The sequence below is a fragment of the Dama dama genome, chromosome 13 (assembly GCF_033118175.1).
Source record: "Dama dama isolate Ldn47 chromosome 13, ASM3311817v1, whole genome shotgun sequence".
Lineage (NCBI taxonomy): Eukaryota > Metazoa > Chordata > Mammalia > Artiodactyla > Cervidae > Dama > Dama dama.
Genome location: NC_083693.1, coordinates 42109011 through 42124499, shown reverse-complemented (window position 1 = coordinate 42124499; position 15489 = coordinate 42109011). Strand labels below are relative to the sequence as shown.

The 15489-nt window shown below is 48.8% G+C and overlaps 1 protein-coding gene across 3 annotated transcripts in view; it reads right to left on the bottom strand.

The window, feature by feature from the left end:
- Window positions 1-410: 410 nt before the first annotated feature.
- EDC3 (enhancer of mRNA decapping 3) overlaps window positions 411-15489 on the bottom strand; it is a 57593-nt gene continuing 42514 nt past the window's right edge. For 2 of the 3 annotated variants that reach the window (XM_061158998.1, XM_061158999.1), the window contains exons 5-7: window positions 10537-10690; window positions 5299-5516; window positions 411-2877 (exon numbers count right to left, since the gene is read on the bottom strand). In XM_061158998.1, coding sequence (XP_061014981.1) covers window positions 2543-2877; window positions 5299-5516; window positions 10537-10690 — 707 coding nt within the window. In that variant the 3' untranslated portion in view covers window positions 411-2542. Of the gene's footprint in view, window positions 2878-3746; window positions 3863-5298; window positions 5517-10536; window positions 10691-15489 lie in introns of all 3 variants that reach the window. The other variant, XM_061159000.1, reaches the window with a different exon arrangement.

Below are 15489 nucleotides of genomic sequence, written 5' to 3'. Positions count from 1 at the left end.
TCCTTGCCTTCTCCCCTCCCTACCTTATTAATAAAGTTTTTCTTAGCAGTGCCGCTTGTGGAGAGCTACGTGTGAACTGGGCCAGGCCCGGAAAGGCTAGCCAGAAGCTCAGGTGTCCCCCTGAGCCCAGAAGAGCAGCGGCAGGTCTGCTCAACAGTCCGGAAAGGCACCTGGGCCCTGTCCTGCGCCCGCGTCCCTGCTGGCCCCTATACCTCTCAGCCCCGAAGAATATACCAGGAATGGCCCACGGGTTTACCTCTCCTTCAGCCCTGTCTCTGGCTGAGACTTCAGGCTGTGTATGCCCAATAACTGGCTGGTTGAGGTCAGGTGAGGATCAAAGCAGGTTCCTAGGGCTGGGGACGCAGTATCTCACTGCAGCCCACGGAGCAATGTACCACAGCACACAAGACTCCCGTCATTCAGCTTTATTGTAGTGCTGGTTTTTGGTTCCCCAAGAGCTGCATGAATGAGTTTTGGCCACCTGACTGGGGACCCGTGGGGACTGGGCACTGTGGGTAGGATACCTCTGAAAAGAGGTGAAGATGGAAGAATCATGCTATCTTTACCACCACTGGGGAAGGCCCAGGCTGAGGGCAGCAAGAGGCTCCAGTGCCACCTGGGGAGAAAATAGAGGCTTGGGCACCAATTCCCAGTGGCCCCTCAACACAAGGCCATCACCCACAGGGTCACCATGACTCACTGGAGCAAGCAGAGTCTTGTGGACCAGGGTCCTAGCTCATTTTTCACTGGACCCAATGGGGAGACCTCACTGCATAAACAGGCAGCCAGAGCCTGCTGAATGGTTGCTTACTAAAATGCCTGTAACCCAGCATTGCTCCTCAAACCATGGGCCCACTTCTAGAGAGGGCCTCATTCAGGAGCTTCTCGGCCCTGAGAGTGAGCAGAGGTTCAGGAAGGATACACAGCGCGGGATTCACAGTCGCTGGCCGCCATCCACCGCTGGAGACAATTTAACATCTGAGGGAGGCTGGGAGGGGAGGAGGGACCAGCCCTCTCTGCCCTGCCTAATCTGCCCCAGCTATGCTCCGATAAGGAAAGTGATAAGCATCCTGAAACCCAGGGTACCAGGGCCTACCCTGCATCCATGATCCTTGGCAGGCCCTTCCACTCACCCCCTTAACCATACTGGGTGGGCACAGAGCAGAAGGAAGCCTGAAGCCCTGAAAAAGGCTTTAAAGCACAAGCCTCTGCAAGGGCCCCAATCGGGAACTTTAGGACATGGCTCCTGTTCTGCCAACTTCTGGGGCCTGTGAACATCTGGGGGCTCAGTGTCTTAGGATCTGAGCAGCACTGTGTTCCTAAGGCTGAGTCCCACCAGCTAGCTCATCCAGAACTAGCCTCATTTTGGCATCTTAGAGACAGGGTGCTGGCCCTGAGCCTACACATCTAGAGAGGACAATCAAAGGGTTGAAGGCCCAGACACTGTAAAAGTTGGGGGGCTGGGGGAGAGCCCACGTGGGAGGGACATGCACCCACAGCTGCAATGGACCATTTCAGGGGAAGGGCAGAAGGGGCAGAAGAGAGCACGGATATATGTGCAGGCAAGGAGGAGGGGGGAGTGGTGGCTTAGGACAGAAGCACCAGGGAGCCTCTTCTGGCTCAGCACCAGGCTCCCCCAGGGGCCTCCCCAATACTGAACATTAAAGCTGCACCCTGAGGGGTCTGGCCCCAGACCAGGCAAAGGCTCAGTCCCCAGCTATAGAGTATGGGGTTGGGGGGCACTGCTGGCAAGATGGGCACTGTGGTTCTACAGTAACATAAGCTTATACTACCTGGGCTGCAGACAACAGAAAAACAGTTAAAAAAAAAAAAAAAATCCCAATACAGTAACACCATTCAGATGCAACCCTGCCCCCCTTCCCTGCCTCTCAGAGTGATGGAGTGGAAAGGAGGAAGGACCCTTGGGGAAAAAAAAAAAAAAAAAACCCTAGCACAAAACTTGATCAGCTCAGGAGAAAGGGTCAAAGCCCCCAAATCATCTTGCGGTGGGGCTCAGGGAAGGCCTCAAAGCCCTCAAACTGAACCGAGAATGCAAGTCTGCCCCCTAGTGGACAGCGGCAGCACAGCCAGTTCTACATGATTAGAGGAGGGGCTGCTTGGCTGGAGGAAGCAGGGGAGACAAAGCCACAAGCTCTGAACCAGAGCAAGCAGAGAGCCCCCAACAGGACTGCCCCACCCCGCGAGGCGTGGGCGCAGGCCCAGTGGCTGTAAACCTGCGAGCTGCCTGTGTCTGTAAACGAAGCCCCACCTGACCACGCAGGGGGCTGAGTGCAGAGATGCCTGGAGCCACTGTGCGCTTAGCCTGCCACTAGCCCCGTGCCCCCGGTGGGAAAGCCTTCCCTGGCTCAGGGCACGTGACAGGTCAGTTTTAAATATGATCTGTTCTTTCAAAGAAACAAAATGAAAAGAGAAAAAATTTAACAACAAGGTCCATGAAGCTTCACATCCTTAAGGCGTTCGCTGTCAAATTCAGTGTCAGGAGCAGCAGGGGACTACGAGGTCCAGCCCGCCCAGAGCCCTTCTAGGCAGAGTGCAGTGGGATGACAAACTTGCAGCCGAAGGGCGAGTGGTAGTTGATGCCCACCTCCTGGAAGACCTGCTGGGGAATGCCGATGTCGCACAAATAGACGCGACCCGCGTGCTCCCCCAGAGGCAGAGGCAGGCCCAGAGCCAGTGACCACTTGGCATCAATGCCCTGTTCACCTTCATGCACAGGAGGGTCTATGCTGAGTACTGGCGCCCGGTTCTGGTTGGCCCAGGCCACAGCTGCCTTGTACCAGGGCTGATCCCGCAGGAAGGCATTCTCAGGGCAATCCAGACAGTTGATCACCAGGTCCACAGGGCTAGTGGGCAGATCTGCAGGTGGAAAGAGTGCCATCTGTAACCCCTATAAAGTAGAAAGCAGTCCAGGCTGGGACAAGAACCTCAGTGACCCCAAGAGTGTCTTGTTCAGACACCACTCCAATGCCTCTGCAGAGGCCAGGCTTTTCAAGGTTGGGCCGGGACCCAGGCTCCGGGAGTTCCAAGACCTGGTTGGGCTGGGTGCTAGAGACCAAGGGTACATCAGCCCGAAGGGACCACTGTCCTCGTGGAGCTCCCAGGCTGAAGCACTGTCGTGGTGGGTGAGCAGAGAGTCTCAGGACATGAGGCCCCTGCCTCCTCTGCACATCTAACTTCCTGGTAAATTATAAGCTCTGGGAAGGTGGGCTCTATTACCAAGTCAGCCTTCGGAGGGAGGATGTGACCAGGGCCCAGGAGAATTGGGCTGACTGCCATTTGCTGTCTGGCCCTAGAAGTGTGAACAGGCAAGAGCGTGCTCACTCTACACCAGGCTGGCCTGCTCCCACAGCCTGGCCTTGCTGGTCCCCTCACGATTATAGAAATGAGTCCTTCTTGCAGCCCAAACTTAAGAATGCCGAAGGAATCTCTCACTTCTCCCAGGTGTTTAAAAAGGCTTCTTTGCTCTCACCAGGCCTCTGGCACAGTGTAAGAACAGATGGCTCAATAAGCACATAAGTCCTGACCAGCCTAAGAGGTTAAACTGAGACTAGCGGAAGTCAGACCAAACTCAAGGGTGAACATCCTGGAGCAACTGGGATAGGAAGCCTTGTGGGTAGCTGAGGAAGAATAACTGCCTGGAAAAGGGCATCATATTACAGATCTTAAGAGGGGGAACCCACATATGAGAACCCCTTCCCAGGTCTCAGCCTTAAGTAGTGACATACCTCAATTAGAGTCTCAGGAACAGGCCACTACGAGTGGGGATGGGGGTGTCCATATGAGCCCCGAGGTTTGAGAGTAGGAATGGCACTTCCCTTCTTCATGCCCACAGGAGCCTGACCTGAGAGTTAAGAGACTGAGGTTCTGGCCCCATCTTGCCATCTGATCCCTGGCAAGGCCCTTTTTCTGGGCCACACTTGCATGCTCCACTTCTGCCCTGTTCTCATTTAAACCCACTCCTATCAGACCATGCTTCACCATACCACTTGAAACTGCTCCTGTCAAGATCACCAGGGGCTTCCACACTGCTGGATCCAGTAGTCAAGTCTCAATCTTCATCTGAACTCAACCTAGGAAGGCCTGCTGACACAGCTGCTCACACCCTCTTTTCTTTACTCGTCTTTCAGGTACCAGACTCTCCAGGCTTTCCTTCTCCTTCAATGACCACTCTTTCCCTGTCTCTTAGCTGGTCCCTTAAACTTCTATCCAAAGAACCCACTCTAACATCCTATCTATTCTCTCTTCCTAGAAGATACCTTATTCAGGCTCATTACGGCTTTAAATACCACCTCTCCACACTTGTAACTCCACACTGGATCCCTTCACTTAACTCCAGACTCATCTCCATCAATCAGCATTTCCACCTGCCTATCCAATGGGCATCTCCAACTGAGCTCCTGCTCTTCTTCCCCAAACCTCCCTCAGCTCTTCCCATCTCAGTGATGGCACCTCCATCCTTCCAGTTACTCAGGTCAAGAACCTTGGAGTCGTTCTTTACCCTTCTCTTTCTCTTATCCTTTACATCCAGTCTATAAATTCTTATCTTCAATATTGCTTCAGAAATTAACCACCTTTCATCACTTTCATGCTGTCTCAGCCACCATCACTTCTCGTTCCAATTATTACAATAGCCTTAATAAATCTGTGTAAGTCTATAGTCTGCGCTCAAACAACAGACGTAATGATCGTCTGGAACCCGAGCTGGATTATATCTTTCTGCTACTTATTCCTAAAGTGACTCTCCATCTCACTCAGACTAAAAGTTCAAACCTTACATAAAGATCCACAGGCCCTTTATAACTGGGCCCTAAAACATCTAAGTCTACTGCTACCCTCCACCCAACCCTCCAACATTCACAAGCTCCCTTCCCTGTTTTATTTGTCTGCATAACACTTACTACCATCTGACCTGAGAGAAATGTCACTTGTCATCTGTCCTAAGCAGAATGTAAGCTCCACAAATGCATGGATTAAGAAAAAAAAAAAAGAAAATCTATCACCATATTCCCAGTGTCAGGAACAGTGCCCATTCTGTACTTATCCGTGAAAAAACTAAATGGATCCCCACCTCTCCATCTGAGTGGTGGGAGAAGGAAGAAGGTGAAGGGATGGGATGTAGGCAAGGAAGGTATTTACTTCCTTAAGACTCTAAGACTACTCATGAGCAAAGTGCTCTTTACGCTTGTGGTGCTTTTCCACCTGTCACCACTGGGCGGCACCAGCAGACCATGAAAGCACTGAGGAGGGAGCGGGCCCCAACCCTGTGCAAGGGCTCACCTTTGAGGCTAGACACTTGTTGGCCCTGGGTCTTGCTGAAGAGAGACAGCTCATTGGTAATGGATTCCAGCATCTTCACAAAGTTGGGCAGAAAGAGGATGACCTGGACATCATGGTTGGCCAGGTGCCTTCCACAACTGATACCCTGAGCCCCCTTCACGTGAGGCCCACACAGCAGGGCCACTGTAGGCCTCTGGTGAACGTTTTTGGGATTCAGCCTGGAACAGAAGGTAAAGAAGCATCATCAGCCGAGACTTGCCAATCCTTTGCCCCATATACCGGACACCTCCAGGCACCTGCTGCTCTTAGGGCCCAGGTTCTAGAGGGGATGGACAAAATCTACAGGCCAGGTTCACAGGGTGGCCTTCCCACTGTCCCACACTTCATCTTTGGGTCCTCTTAGGTGTAGCTAGTGATAAAGAACCCACCTGCCAATTCAGGAGACATGAGACCTGGGTTCAATTCCCGGGTCAGGAACATCCCCTGGAGGGCATGGCAACCCACTCCAGTTTTCCTGCATGGAGAATCCCATGGACAGAAGAGCCTGGTGGGCTACAGTCCACAGAGTCGCAAAGAGTCAGACATGACTGAGGCAACTTAGCACGCACTAGGTAGTTTGCTTGACCTTGTTCCGTGCAACACCGCTGCCAGAACACTGCTTTCTAACTAAGAACACTTTCTGTTCTCACTGTAGGACCTATTACATCAAACACTTCTCAACAGAGGTTTTTCTACCTCTGCAGCCTTCTTGACTCTTCCCCAATGTGCCTGCTCTGCTGCAGCAAGACTGGTCTCATCACTCTCTCTTGCACCTGACGGTTCTTTCTTGCTTCTGCTCAAACTACTTCACCTGCCCAGAAAGCCTTTCACTTATGAATCTCTGACCCACTCCTTCTAGGATTACTCTGGCTCAACTCCTAAGAGACTCACAGCAAGTACCAAAGAGGGCAGTTGTAAATCATACTCAATTAGTTGCCAGTCCAAGTTCTCTTCTCTGAGCTGCCAGTAAGCTAATAAGGGCAATGCTGGAGCTACTGTATTTCCTAGACTGCTGGGTGGATGAATGGATGCAAAGCACTCTGAACAGGAACTGACACTGAAAGTACTCAATTGATGCTGCTATCATTACAGTTCTGGTCACAGAGAAGGCAGAAGGCTAAGGGCTTCCTGGTGGGGAGCTGCCTTGGACACTCACTTCTGATGAAGTCACTTTCAGCTTTATGCCATTCAAAGTGAAGCCACCCCCCCACCCCAAAAGAAAGGCTGAGACCCCTCTGGTCTCAGATAAGCCGTAAATAGGGGGGTTAAAATTAGCCCTAGAGCTATGCCCAACTGCCAGGCAGTGCCGTCTGCCCCCAGGCAGGAAGGCAGGGGAGATGAACAGTCAGAAAGAGGCTTAGGTCCCTGCTTGGGGTGGAGCAGGGACAGTCACTTATGGGTTTTCTCCAAAGAGAGAAGGACAGATGTTGTCAAGCCAAAGAGGAAATCCTCACTCTCCAAATAAATTCAGGGGAATTTGGTGATGTACTTTCATATACACCAAGTCGTTAATTTCTCCCCACCATGTTTGCATCGTAAGGAAATATAGTGAGTACTTCTCCCTGCTCACAGATAACTGCAGAGTTCACATCAGACTCGCCCGGGTTTATTCCCTAAATGAACTCTTCCTCTCACAGAGGCATCCCCCATCCGAGGACTCAAAGCAGACCACGACACCCACAGACCCAACAGCAGGGGTCAGAGTCCAGGCACTGGAGACTGAGCTTCACCGTGAACCACCAGGGCCACGTGCGCCAAGTCTTTCTGCTCTCTTGAGCTCTAGCTTGCTCATTTTAAAACCTGGTCTACTATTTACCTTCGAGGTGAAGCAATGAGCAGCAAATTAAATGCTAATATGAAGACACAGTGAAAAAATGCATGATACTTAACATACCATGGTACTTAACATCACTTAACAGATGATGATGTTAACGAGTTGCGCTCAATATGCCAGCAAATTTGGAAAACTCAGCAGTGGTCACAGGACTGGAAAAGGTCAAGTTTTCATTCCAATCCCAAAAAAAGGCAATGCCAAAGGATGCTCAAACTACCACACAATTGCACTCATCTCACACGCTAGCAAAGCAATACTCAAAATTCTCCAAGCAAGGCTTCAACAGTACGTGAACCGAGAACTTCCAGATGTTCAAGCTAGATTTAGAAAAGGCAGAGGAACCAGAGATCAAATCACCAACATCCCTTGGATCACAGAAAAAGCAAGAGAGTTCCAGAAAAATATCTACTTCTGCTTTATTGACTATGCCAAAGCCTTTGACTGTGTGGATCACAACAAACTGTGGAAAACTCTTAGAGATGGAAATACCAGACCACCTGACCTACCTCCTGAGAAATCTGTATGCAGGTCAAGAACCAACAGTTAGAACCAGACATGGAAGAACGGACTGGTTCCAAATTGGGAAAGGAGTACGTCAAGGCTGTATATTGTCACCCTGCTTATTTAACTTATAAGCAGGATACATCACGCGAAATGCTCGGTTGGTGACGTACAAGCTGGAATCAAGACTGCTGGGAGAAATATCGATAACCTCAGATATGCAGATGACACCACCCTTATGGCAGAAAGCAAAGAGGAACTGAAGAGCCTCTTGATGAATGTGAAAGAGGAGATTGAAAAAGCTGACTTAAAACTCAACATTCAAAAACCTAAGATCATGGCATCTGGTCCCATCATTTCATGGCAAATAGGTGGGGAAACAATGAAAACAGTGAGAGACTTTATTCTCTTGGGCTCCAAAATCACTGCAGATGATGAGTGCAGCCATGAAATTAAAAGACGGTTGCTCCTTGGAAGAAAAGCTATGACAGACCTAGACAGTGTATTAAAAAGCAGAGACATTACTTTGCCAACAAATGTCCATCTAGTCAAAGCTATGGTCTTTCCAGTAGTCATGTATGGATGTGAGAGTTGGACCATAAGGAAGGCGCCAAAGAACTCATGTTTTTGAACTGTGGTGTTGGAGAAGACTCTTGAGAGTCCCTTGGACTGCAAGGAGATCAAACCAGTCAATCCTAAAGGAAATCAACCCTGAATATTCATTGGAAGGACTGACGCTAAAGCTGAAGTTCCAATCGTTTGGCCACCTGCTGTGAACAGCCAACTCATTAGAAAAGACAGATGCTGGGAAAGATTGAATGCAGGAGGAGAAGGGGACAACAGAGGACAAGATAGTTGGATGGCATCACCAACTCAATGAACATGAGTTTGAGCAAGCTCCGGGAGTTGGTAAAGGACAGGGAAGCCTGGTGTGCTGCAGTCCATGGGGTCGCAAAGAGTCGGACATCACTGAACAACAATTAACATACATGAAAGTGATTACGGAGGTATCTTTCTCAAAGAAAAGCCAGCAACTGTTGCAAAGAACAGTACTGTTGGCCCTTCTGAGAGCTCAGACACTGAGAGAACAGACAGGCACAAGGACAATCAACCACAAGAAGCTGACCAAAAAGGAATGGACTTGAGAAGGACATTCAGGTCCTGCCCCCAAACTGCTATTTCTGGGAAGCCACTTAATGGCCTCAAATATTTGCAGGAAGAGCTTATTCCAAGGGTTGCCCCAGTGGCTGCTCTCGGAGGAGGTTCAACGGTCAGCAGACCCAAGGGCATGATATATTGCAGAGGGCAACTTGCACCATGTCCTCCTGTGCGGTCTCCATTGGCCCGTCCCCAGCACAGGCCAGGCCAGAGATCCGGGTGGGAAAGCAGGCCTAAGTCAAGGGGCAAGGCGGATGAACGCAACTCTACAGGGTGAGAGGAGTGGAGAAGCAAGGAGGGGAAACCTCACTGTCAGTGTGGGTCACCTTAGCCACCACTCTCCCACAAGACTAACAATGTCCTCCTCTTCGCTGATAAATCCAGCAGACACCTATCAACCTTAAATGTGCTTGCTCGCTCAGCATCACCACTGCCAACCATCCCTTTATTCCTCAAACACCATTTCTTTGGTTCTTAAACCGTGCCCTCTTGGTTCTCTTACCTCTCTGGCTTTAAACTTTCTTAGCTATTTTGGAAGGCTCATCTCTTAACTAGGCTTTAATGCTGATGTTCCCCAGAATTCCACCCTAGGCCCTTTCCTCTCCTCACACCTTCTCCTTAACAGAGCCTGCCTATTCTTACACCACGTACCAGCTGATGACTTCCATCTCTATCTTCTGCTCAGACCTTTCTCTAAACTTCAGATCCAGACTGCTAATAGTCCATCTGCATGTCTCACAGTCCTAAACTCAACATATCCAAAACAAAACCTACCACCTCCTCCATGCCTGCTCCTCTTCCCACGTTCCTTATCATGGTGACTGCTATCACTGTCCATCCCAGTGTCCAGGCTAGAACGCTTTAAAGTTCAGGGATCACTGACACTTTATTTTCAATCACCTTTCATATCCACTCAATACTCTGCCCTCTTAATTTTACCTTAAAAAGTTCCCTCATCTACCCACTTCTCTGATCCCCTCTTCCCTACTTGGGACCACCATCACCTGGCCCCTGGCTCAGTTTCCTGTTACAATTTTCTAACTGGTCTCATGGCCTCCAATCTTGTCTCTGCTAATCTACTCAGCCAAAGTTTTTAAAACACAAAACTAATCATGCCATAGCATTACTGAAGTGCCCTCAGCTGTACTGTCTGAGTTCCCTATCACTCAGCTGTACCAAAACTGGGTCTCTGGAGGTTCTTAGAAGGCAAGCCTCTGGTAGTTGGCAGCAGTCTTAGAGTCAACAGCGACCAGAAAGGAAGAATCAAAGAGTGGTTTGTTGAAGAAGAGGCTTCCCAGGTGGTGCCAGTGGTAAAAAATCCGCCTGCCAACAATGCAGGAGGCATAAGAGACGTGGGTTCAATCCCTGGGTTGGGAAGATCCCCGGAGGAGGGCATGGCAACCCACTCTAGTATTTTTGCCTGGAGAATCCCCATGGACAGAGGAGCCGGAGGGAGGGCTATAGTCCATGGAGTCACAAAGACTCAGACATGACTGAGCATGCATAAGCACTGGGAGAATAATGAGGACTCCCAGGACAGGGGTGAGAATGGCAAACAAAAGCTGTGTAGCGTCCAGGAAAGTGACTTCACAGAGACTCTGTTGAGGAGCAGAAACGGAACCCCTGTGTGTGTGAGGCACCATGGTGGTGCCAAGGCAGAGCAGCGTCATCCCACACTCAGCCCCCACCCACCTGGGGGCATTTACCTGTTGGGTCCTCCGAGCAGGGTCAATGCCATCTGACTGGCACACACGCCTGTCATCTCCAGTCTCCGCTCCAGAGTCAAGCCATGCTTCTCAGCCACAGCCAACAGCTTTTTATGCAGCTCATAGGAAATACTTGGGACAACCAGGCCAGAGTCTGCAGTTTGAAAGGAGGTGAGGAAAAAGGAAAAGTGATTACAGGAAACCAGTTCTTCAAATGGTGGAGTTGATCTGCGAAAGCCAAGACTTTAAGACTGACCCTCTTCAGCCCATCTGCATAGTCCAAGACAAAGGCATGCTATGCAGCTCTCCAGAGCTCAAGCAGTGGATATGGAACTACGTAACAACTTGTTCAGGCTACCACAGAGCAGGGGTGAACTGAACCTCTCTTACAAGTTTACCTTTAGACCATGAAGGCCAAATCCACCAACATGTACCCGGTACTATCAAGAAAAGGCTGCCAACCACATTAAAACATACTTTTCTCAAAGTAGGGGAAATGCCACTCCTGGCTGTGAGGTTTTCCTCATAAGCAGACCCCTTATTCTTGCCTAGAGTGGAACAGACACTAGCTAACCCTCCTGATCCTCTGGTCCCCGCTATTCAATTTTCAGGAGGATGACCTGTTCATCCCACCTGCTCCCCACATCCTCCTCCTCCTACTCTCCTCTACTTAGCCATTCCGTTTGGCCAAAGAAATTCAACTAAAAACTTGCTTTCTCAAATAATTTGTTGTTTTCTCCTCACTCTGGGTGACTGTAACCTAAAGCTCTTACCAAACAGAAAGAGAACATGGAAAGTAACTATGGTTTGCTTTAAGCTACTCAGAAGAAATCTTTTACTCACCATAAACAAACTGCAACTCTATAAAGGTTAGGGAGAATCACAGTCACTGAAAGTACACCATCAAAAACACTTGGTTTTACAAAGTCAAACTCTTCAGCAGCTCGGCACACTTGAGGAAGTCTATAGCATTACATGTCCAGTAGCAAGGTGCCGTTTCAGAGCCCAGAAAACCAGGACAGGAAAGAAACAGCAAAGTCAAAAATCGTGATCTTTTGCCTTGACATCCAATGCCACCTTACAAAGGTTAAAGCCACTGGGCTGGCCCCAAGTGAGCAAACTGCCCTGGCTCACTGGCAGACCAAGAAACAGGTTCCAATCAGCAAGTTATCAAGGGATTTTGCATATATCTAGTTTTGTCTGGATGGATCACATGCCCCCCCCCCCCCCCAATCACTTTAAAAATTTATTTGACTGCTGGCATGTGGGATCCAGTTCCTTCACCAGGGATGTACTCTGGGGTCCCTAGATTGGATGCATGGAGTCTTAACCACTGGACCCTCAGGGAAGTCCCTCAGGTGCCTTTTTAGATCCTGTGTCCTCATCTGTACTGGACTGTAAACCCCTCGAAGTAGGGAAATAAGCCTCTTCCTTCCTCGACCCCCACCTCAGTTCTGTCATCTCAGCTGTATTTATTTACCAACAGAGGCAAGATTTCACTAGGTACCCAAACATATAAATGATGCAAATCAACCATTTCTTGGGTGGCTGAACTCTAAGGCAGAAGTTTTCATCAGAAAGTTCACCACCATCCTGTTGGTTCCAGAGCCCTGTATAGAAAAATTTCTCTTCCTCACTGACAACTTCAGGAGAATTCTATCAGTTATCCAGTCCTGCCTACATAGATCTCTGAAACCACAGAGAATCAGGCTGTGGTTATACATTTTAACAACAGAAACCCAAGCATAAAGACTGAACTTACAGTACCCACATCTGTATTCTCTCAAAGAAAGGCAAAATAATAATGTAATAATAAAAGCCATGTGCATGTCAAAATGAACACTATCTTGTTGGTTAACTGAGCTCCTCCACCTGTCTGAGTCCTAATCCTGCTGGAGGCAGACACGACAGGCAGTGAGCCGAGCCTCACCCCTTCTGAAATGTGAGCCGTTGATACCCCAGATGCCGATGCTGGGGCTGTAGCCTGATTGCATGTCAACAGCTGATTAAACAGCCATTTTTTATGGTCGGCTTCAGACATGCACATATTATCAGGACTAATTGGGAACCACTGATAGCAGTGTGAAAAAGCTGAATGAATTCTCAGAAATCCTAAGACACTAACAACCCTAAACCTGTCAGACAAGTCACGCACCTGCCTACTTCAAACACCCTCTTCACCTGCAGAGTCACGCAAGGCGAGCTTTCCCTCCAGTCTGTGCAGTTCTTTACCTACTTATTCCTTTTCTGGTGAATCTGAAACAGGTCAGGGCAGTGAATCTTGTGCCTGCCACTCCACTAATCAAACTTTCTTTCTGGAACTAGGTCTTGTGCTACACGTGCAGGTGCCCCCTCTCTGGTTTTGAGGGCTCTCCGGGGGCAGGCTGAGCATTTGCTGCTTTCTCCTCACAGTTCTTAGAGGTACAAGACTGATGGTACAGCGGGAGGAGAGCCTACCCCACTCTGGATGGCTGGCTGCTGCAGCCGGAAACCGTGTCTATTACATTTCACTGATTTGTACCAGGGCAAGAGGCCCTGATGAACTGGCAGATTTTGTAGCCCAGGGAAAGATCTGGCCAGGAATCCTCTCTGTTCAGTCTACCAGTCACGGAGTCCAGGACTTCACTGTACTCTACTCTCTATCTCTGAAAGGAATATCTCAGCACCACAAAATGTTCCTTTTCAACATTTACTCACAAAGTCCAACAGGCAGACTGGCTTATCAGAAACAGGCAGAGGGAATAAAATAAACTCCAAAGGAAGGACACCAAGAACATAGCGTGTGAAGTGCAAACAATAACACTGCCGAAGCCTGAACATGGGCCAAACCCAATTATGTTTGGGTTGGAAGGTGGATGTTAATTGTTTGGGAACCAAGACAATAACATTAGTGGGTAGGGCTTCTCTTAATATTAATATGTTCTTTACAGCTGTCGGTAAAATAAGAGAGATATAATTATAGCCAGTTCGTGACAAGCAGAGCCCTTCTTAGGATCTGATTAACCTTAGGGTATCAAGGAAAATGGCTTAAGCACACCCAGTACAGGCTGGGAGAGAAGACGCTTCCTCCCCGCACACAGCTCGCCCCGCAGATGGAGGCAGGGCCGTGAAGCCCTGAGGCCCAGCACCATGTATGCTGCCCCTTCTTCATGTCTCTGTCCCTTTCACACTGCTCCTTCCAGCACACACCATCTGGGCCCTTCCCTCCCTTACGGACACACGGGCATGTCCTCACATCCTCCATTGCACCTCCCCACCCTCAGAAGCCTTCCAGTGCCATGTCCAAGTCTTCCTCCACAGCCTCTGCATGTACATCCCTCCCACTCCTTCAAAGCTCCCAGCCTTTCTGTTGTGTAACAAGGCTCCCACGGCAAAGTGTCCTCTCCAATCCAAACTCAATCCTCACACTGGCAGGGCCTTAAACTTGGAAAGGCTGTGTGTATCCCATGTCTTACAAATGAGAAGCAGAACTTAATTACGGGCACAGGGATTTCTCCAGGACTATGAATTCTTATTCCACCCTGTGGTGGTCACATAACTGGGTAGCAATATCGTGAGTTCTTTTTTAGAGTATAAAACCACTGGTAAATTCACACCTTCAGACCCACAATGTACAGACAGCCCCTGTAGACTTATATTAAGGCGGCCATAAAACGCAATTTGGTGTCAGGTGTATCTTTGAAAGAAGAATTTGTTACAAGAAAGCTAAATAGTCCTAATACTCTTTATAAGGGTCCACAAGGCCTCCCATGTTCTGGCCCCGCATACTACAGCTCCTTTACCTTGGAACTCAACCCCAGAGGCTCCAGGCATTTGGCTGCCTTCTGGGTCCTGAGTATGCCAGGTTCCTTACAGGCTTAAGAAGCTCGTCCCCTCACGTGCTTTCCCTCTTCTGTCATTGCCCTCTCTTGTTCAATGCTCCTCCACACCACACATGGCTGACTCCTCCTTCTTCAGGTCTCAGTTTAAATATCCCTCAGTCTCAGCATGTTGCTTACTTCTTTCATTGTGCTTTAATACAATTTGTAAATAACTCGTGCCTTCCTCTTGGATTACCGACTTTGCTAGCCTGTAAGCTCCACGAGGGCAGTAACTCTGCCTGCCTTGTTCACTGCCATATCCCCTTTTCCACTGTGCCTTCAGTGCTAGCACAGTGCCTAGCGCAGGGGCTACAGAAGGATGTGTTGAATTCATGAATGAATGGGAAGGAAACCTGTACAAGAGCCTCGGGGCATTCCATTCTGCAGCTGGATAAGAGTCCAGCTGTAACCAAAGGCAAGTGTGGGTAAGATGTTTCTGACTCCCCACTTGTTCCTTTCCCCATTAACAATGAGATCAACCTCCTAGCCTCACTGGACCTCATTCCTTCAGGTTAAAGCTCTAGTGGAACAAGCTTTGGATTCAAGAGGTAAAGGACTTCCTGACAAAGATGATTCATTGATTACAAAGGGGAAAGTATCTTTACAAAGAAGAAATCTGTTGGACAACACCTTACCAAGTGATCAAACTTGCCTTAGGGACAGGACAAACTGATGCTGTGTCCTCTTACGATGTGATACCCCACAAGAGACAAAGTGCCACCAAACTCTGGGGAAAATGTTTAACACAAAACACATCGAAAGGAAACAATCAATATATCAAAACTAAGGGGTATTCTACAAATCAACTGGTCTAGACTCTTCACAAATGTCAGTATCACAAAAGACAGCAAAAGTTGTGGGAACTGTCCTGATTAAAGGACATGAAAGAGACCTGACAAATAAATGTAACATGCAATGGTTGATTAAAAATACAACTATAAAGGATGTAATTGGGACAACAGGAAAGCTTTGCATATGAAATTAGATAATACATCTGTATTAATTTTAAGTTTTCTGAGAGCAATCTTGTAGTGTGACTGAAGAGAGCAACATCCTATTGAATACATACATAAGTAAGGGTGAAATGCAAAAA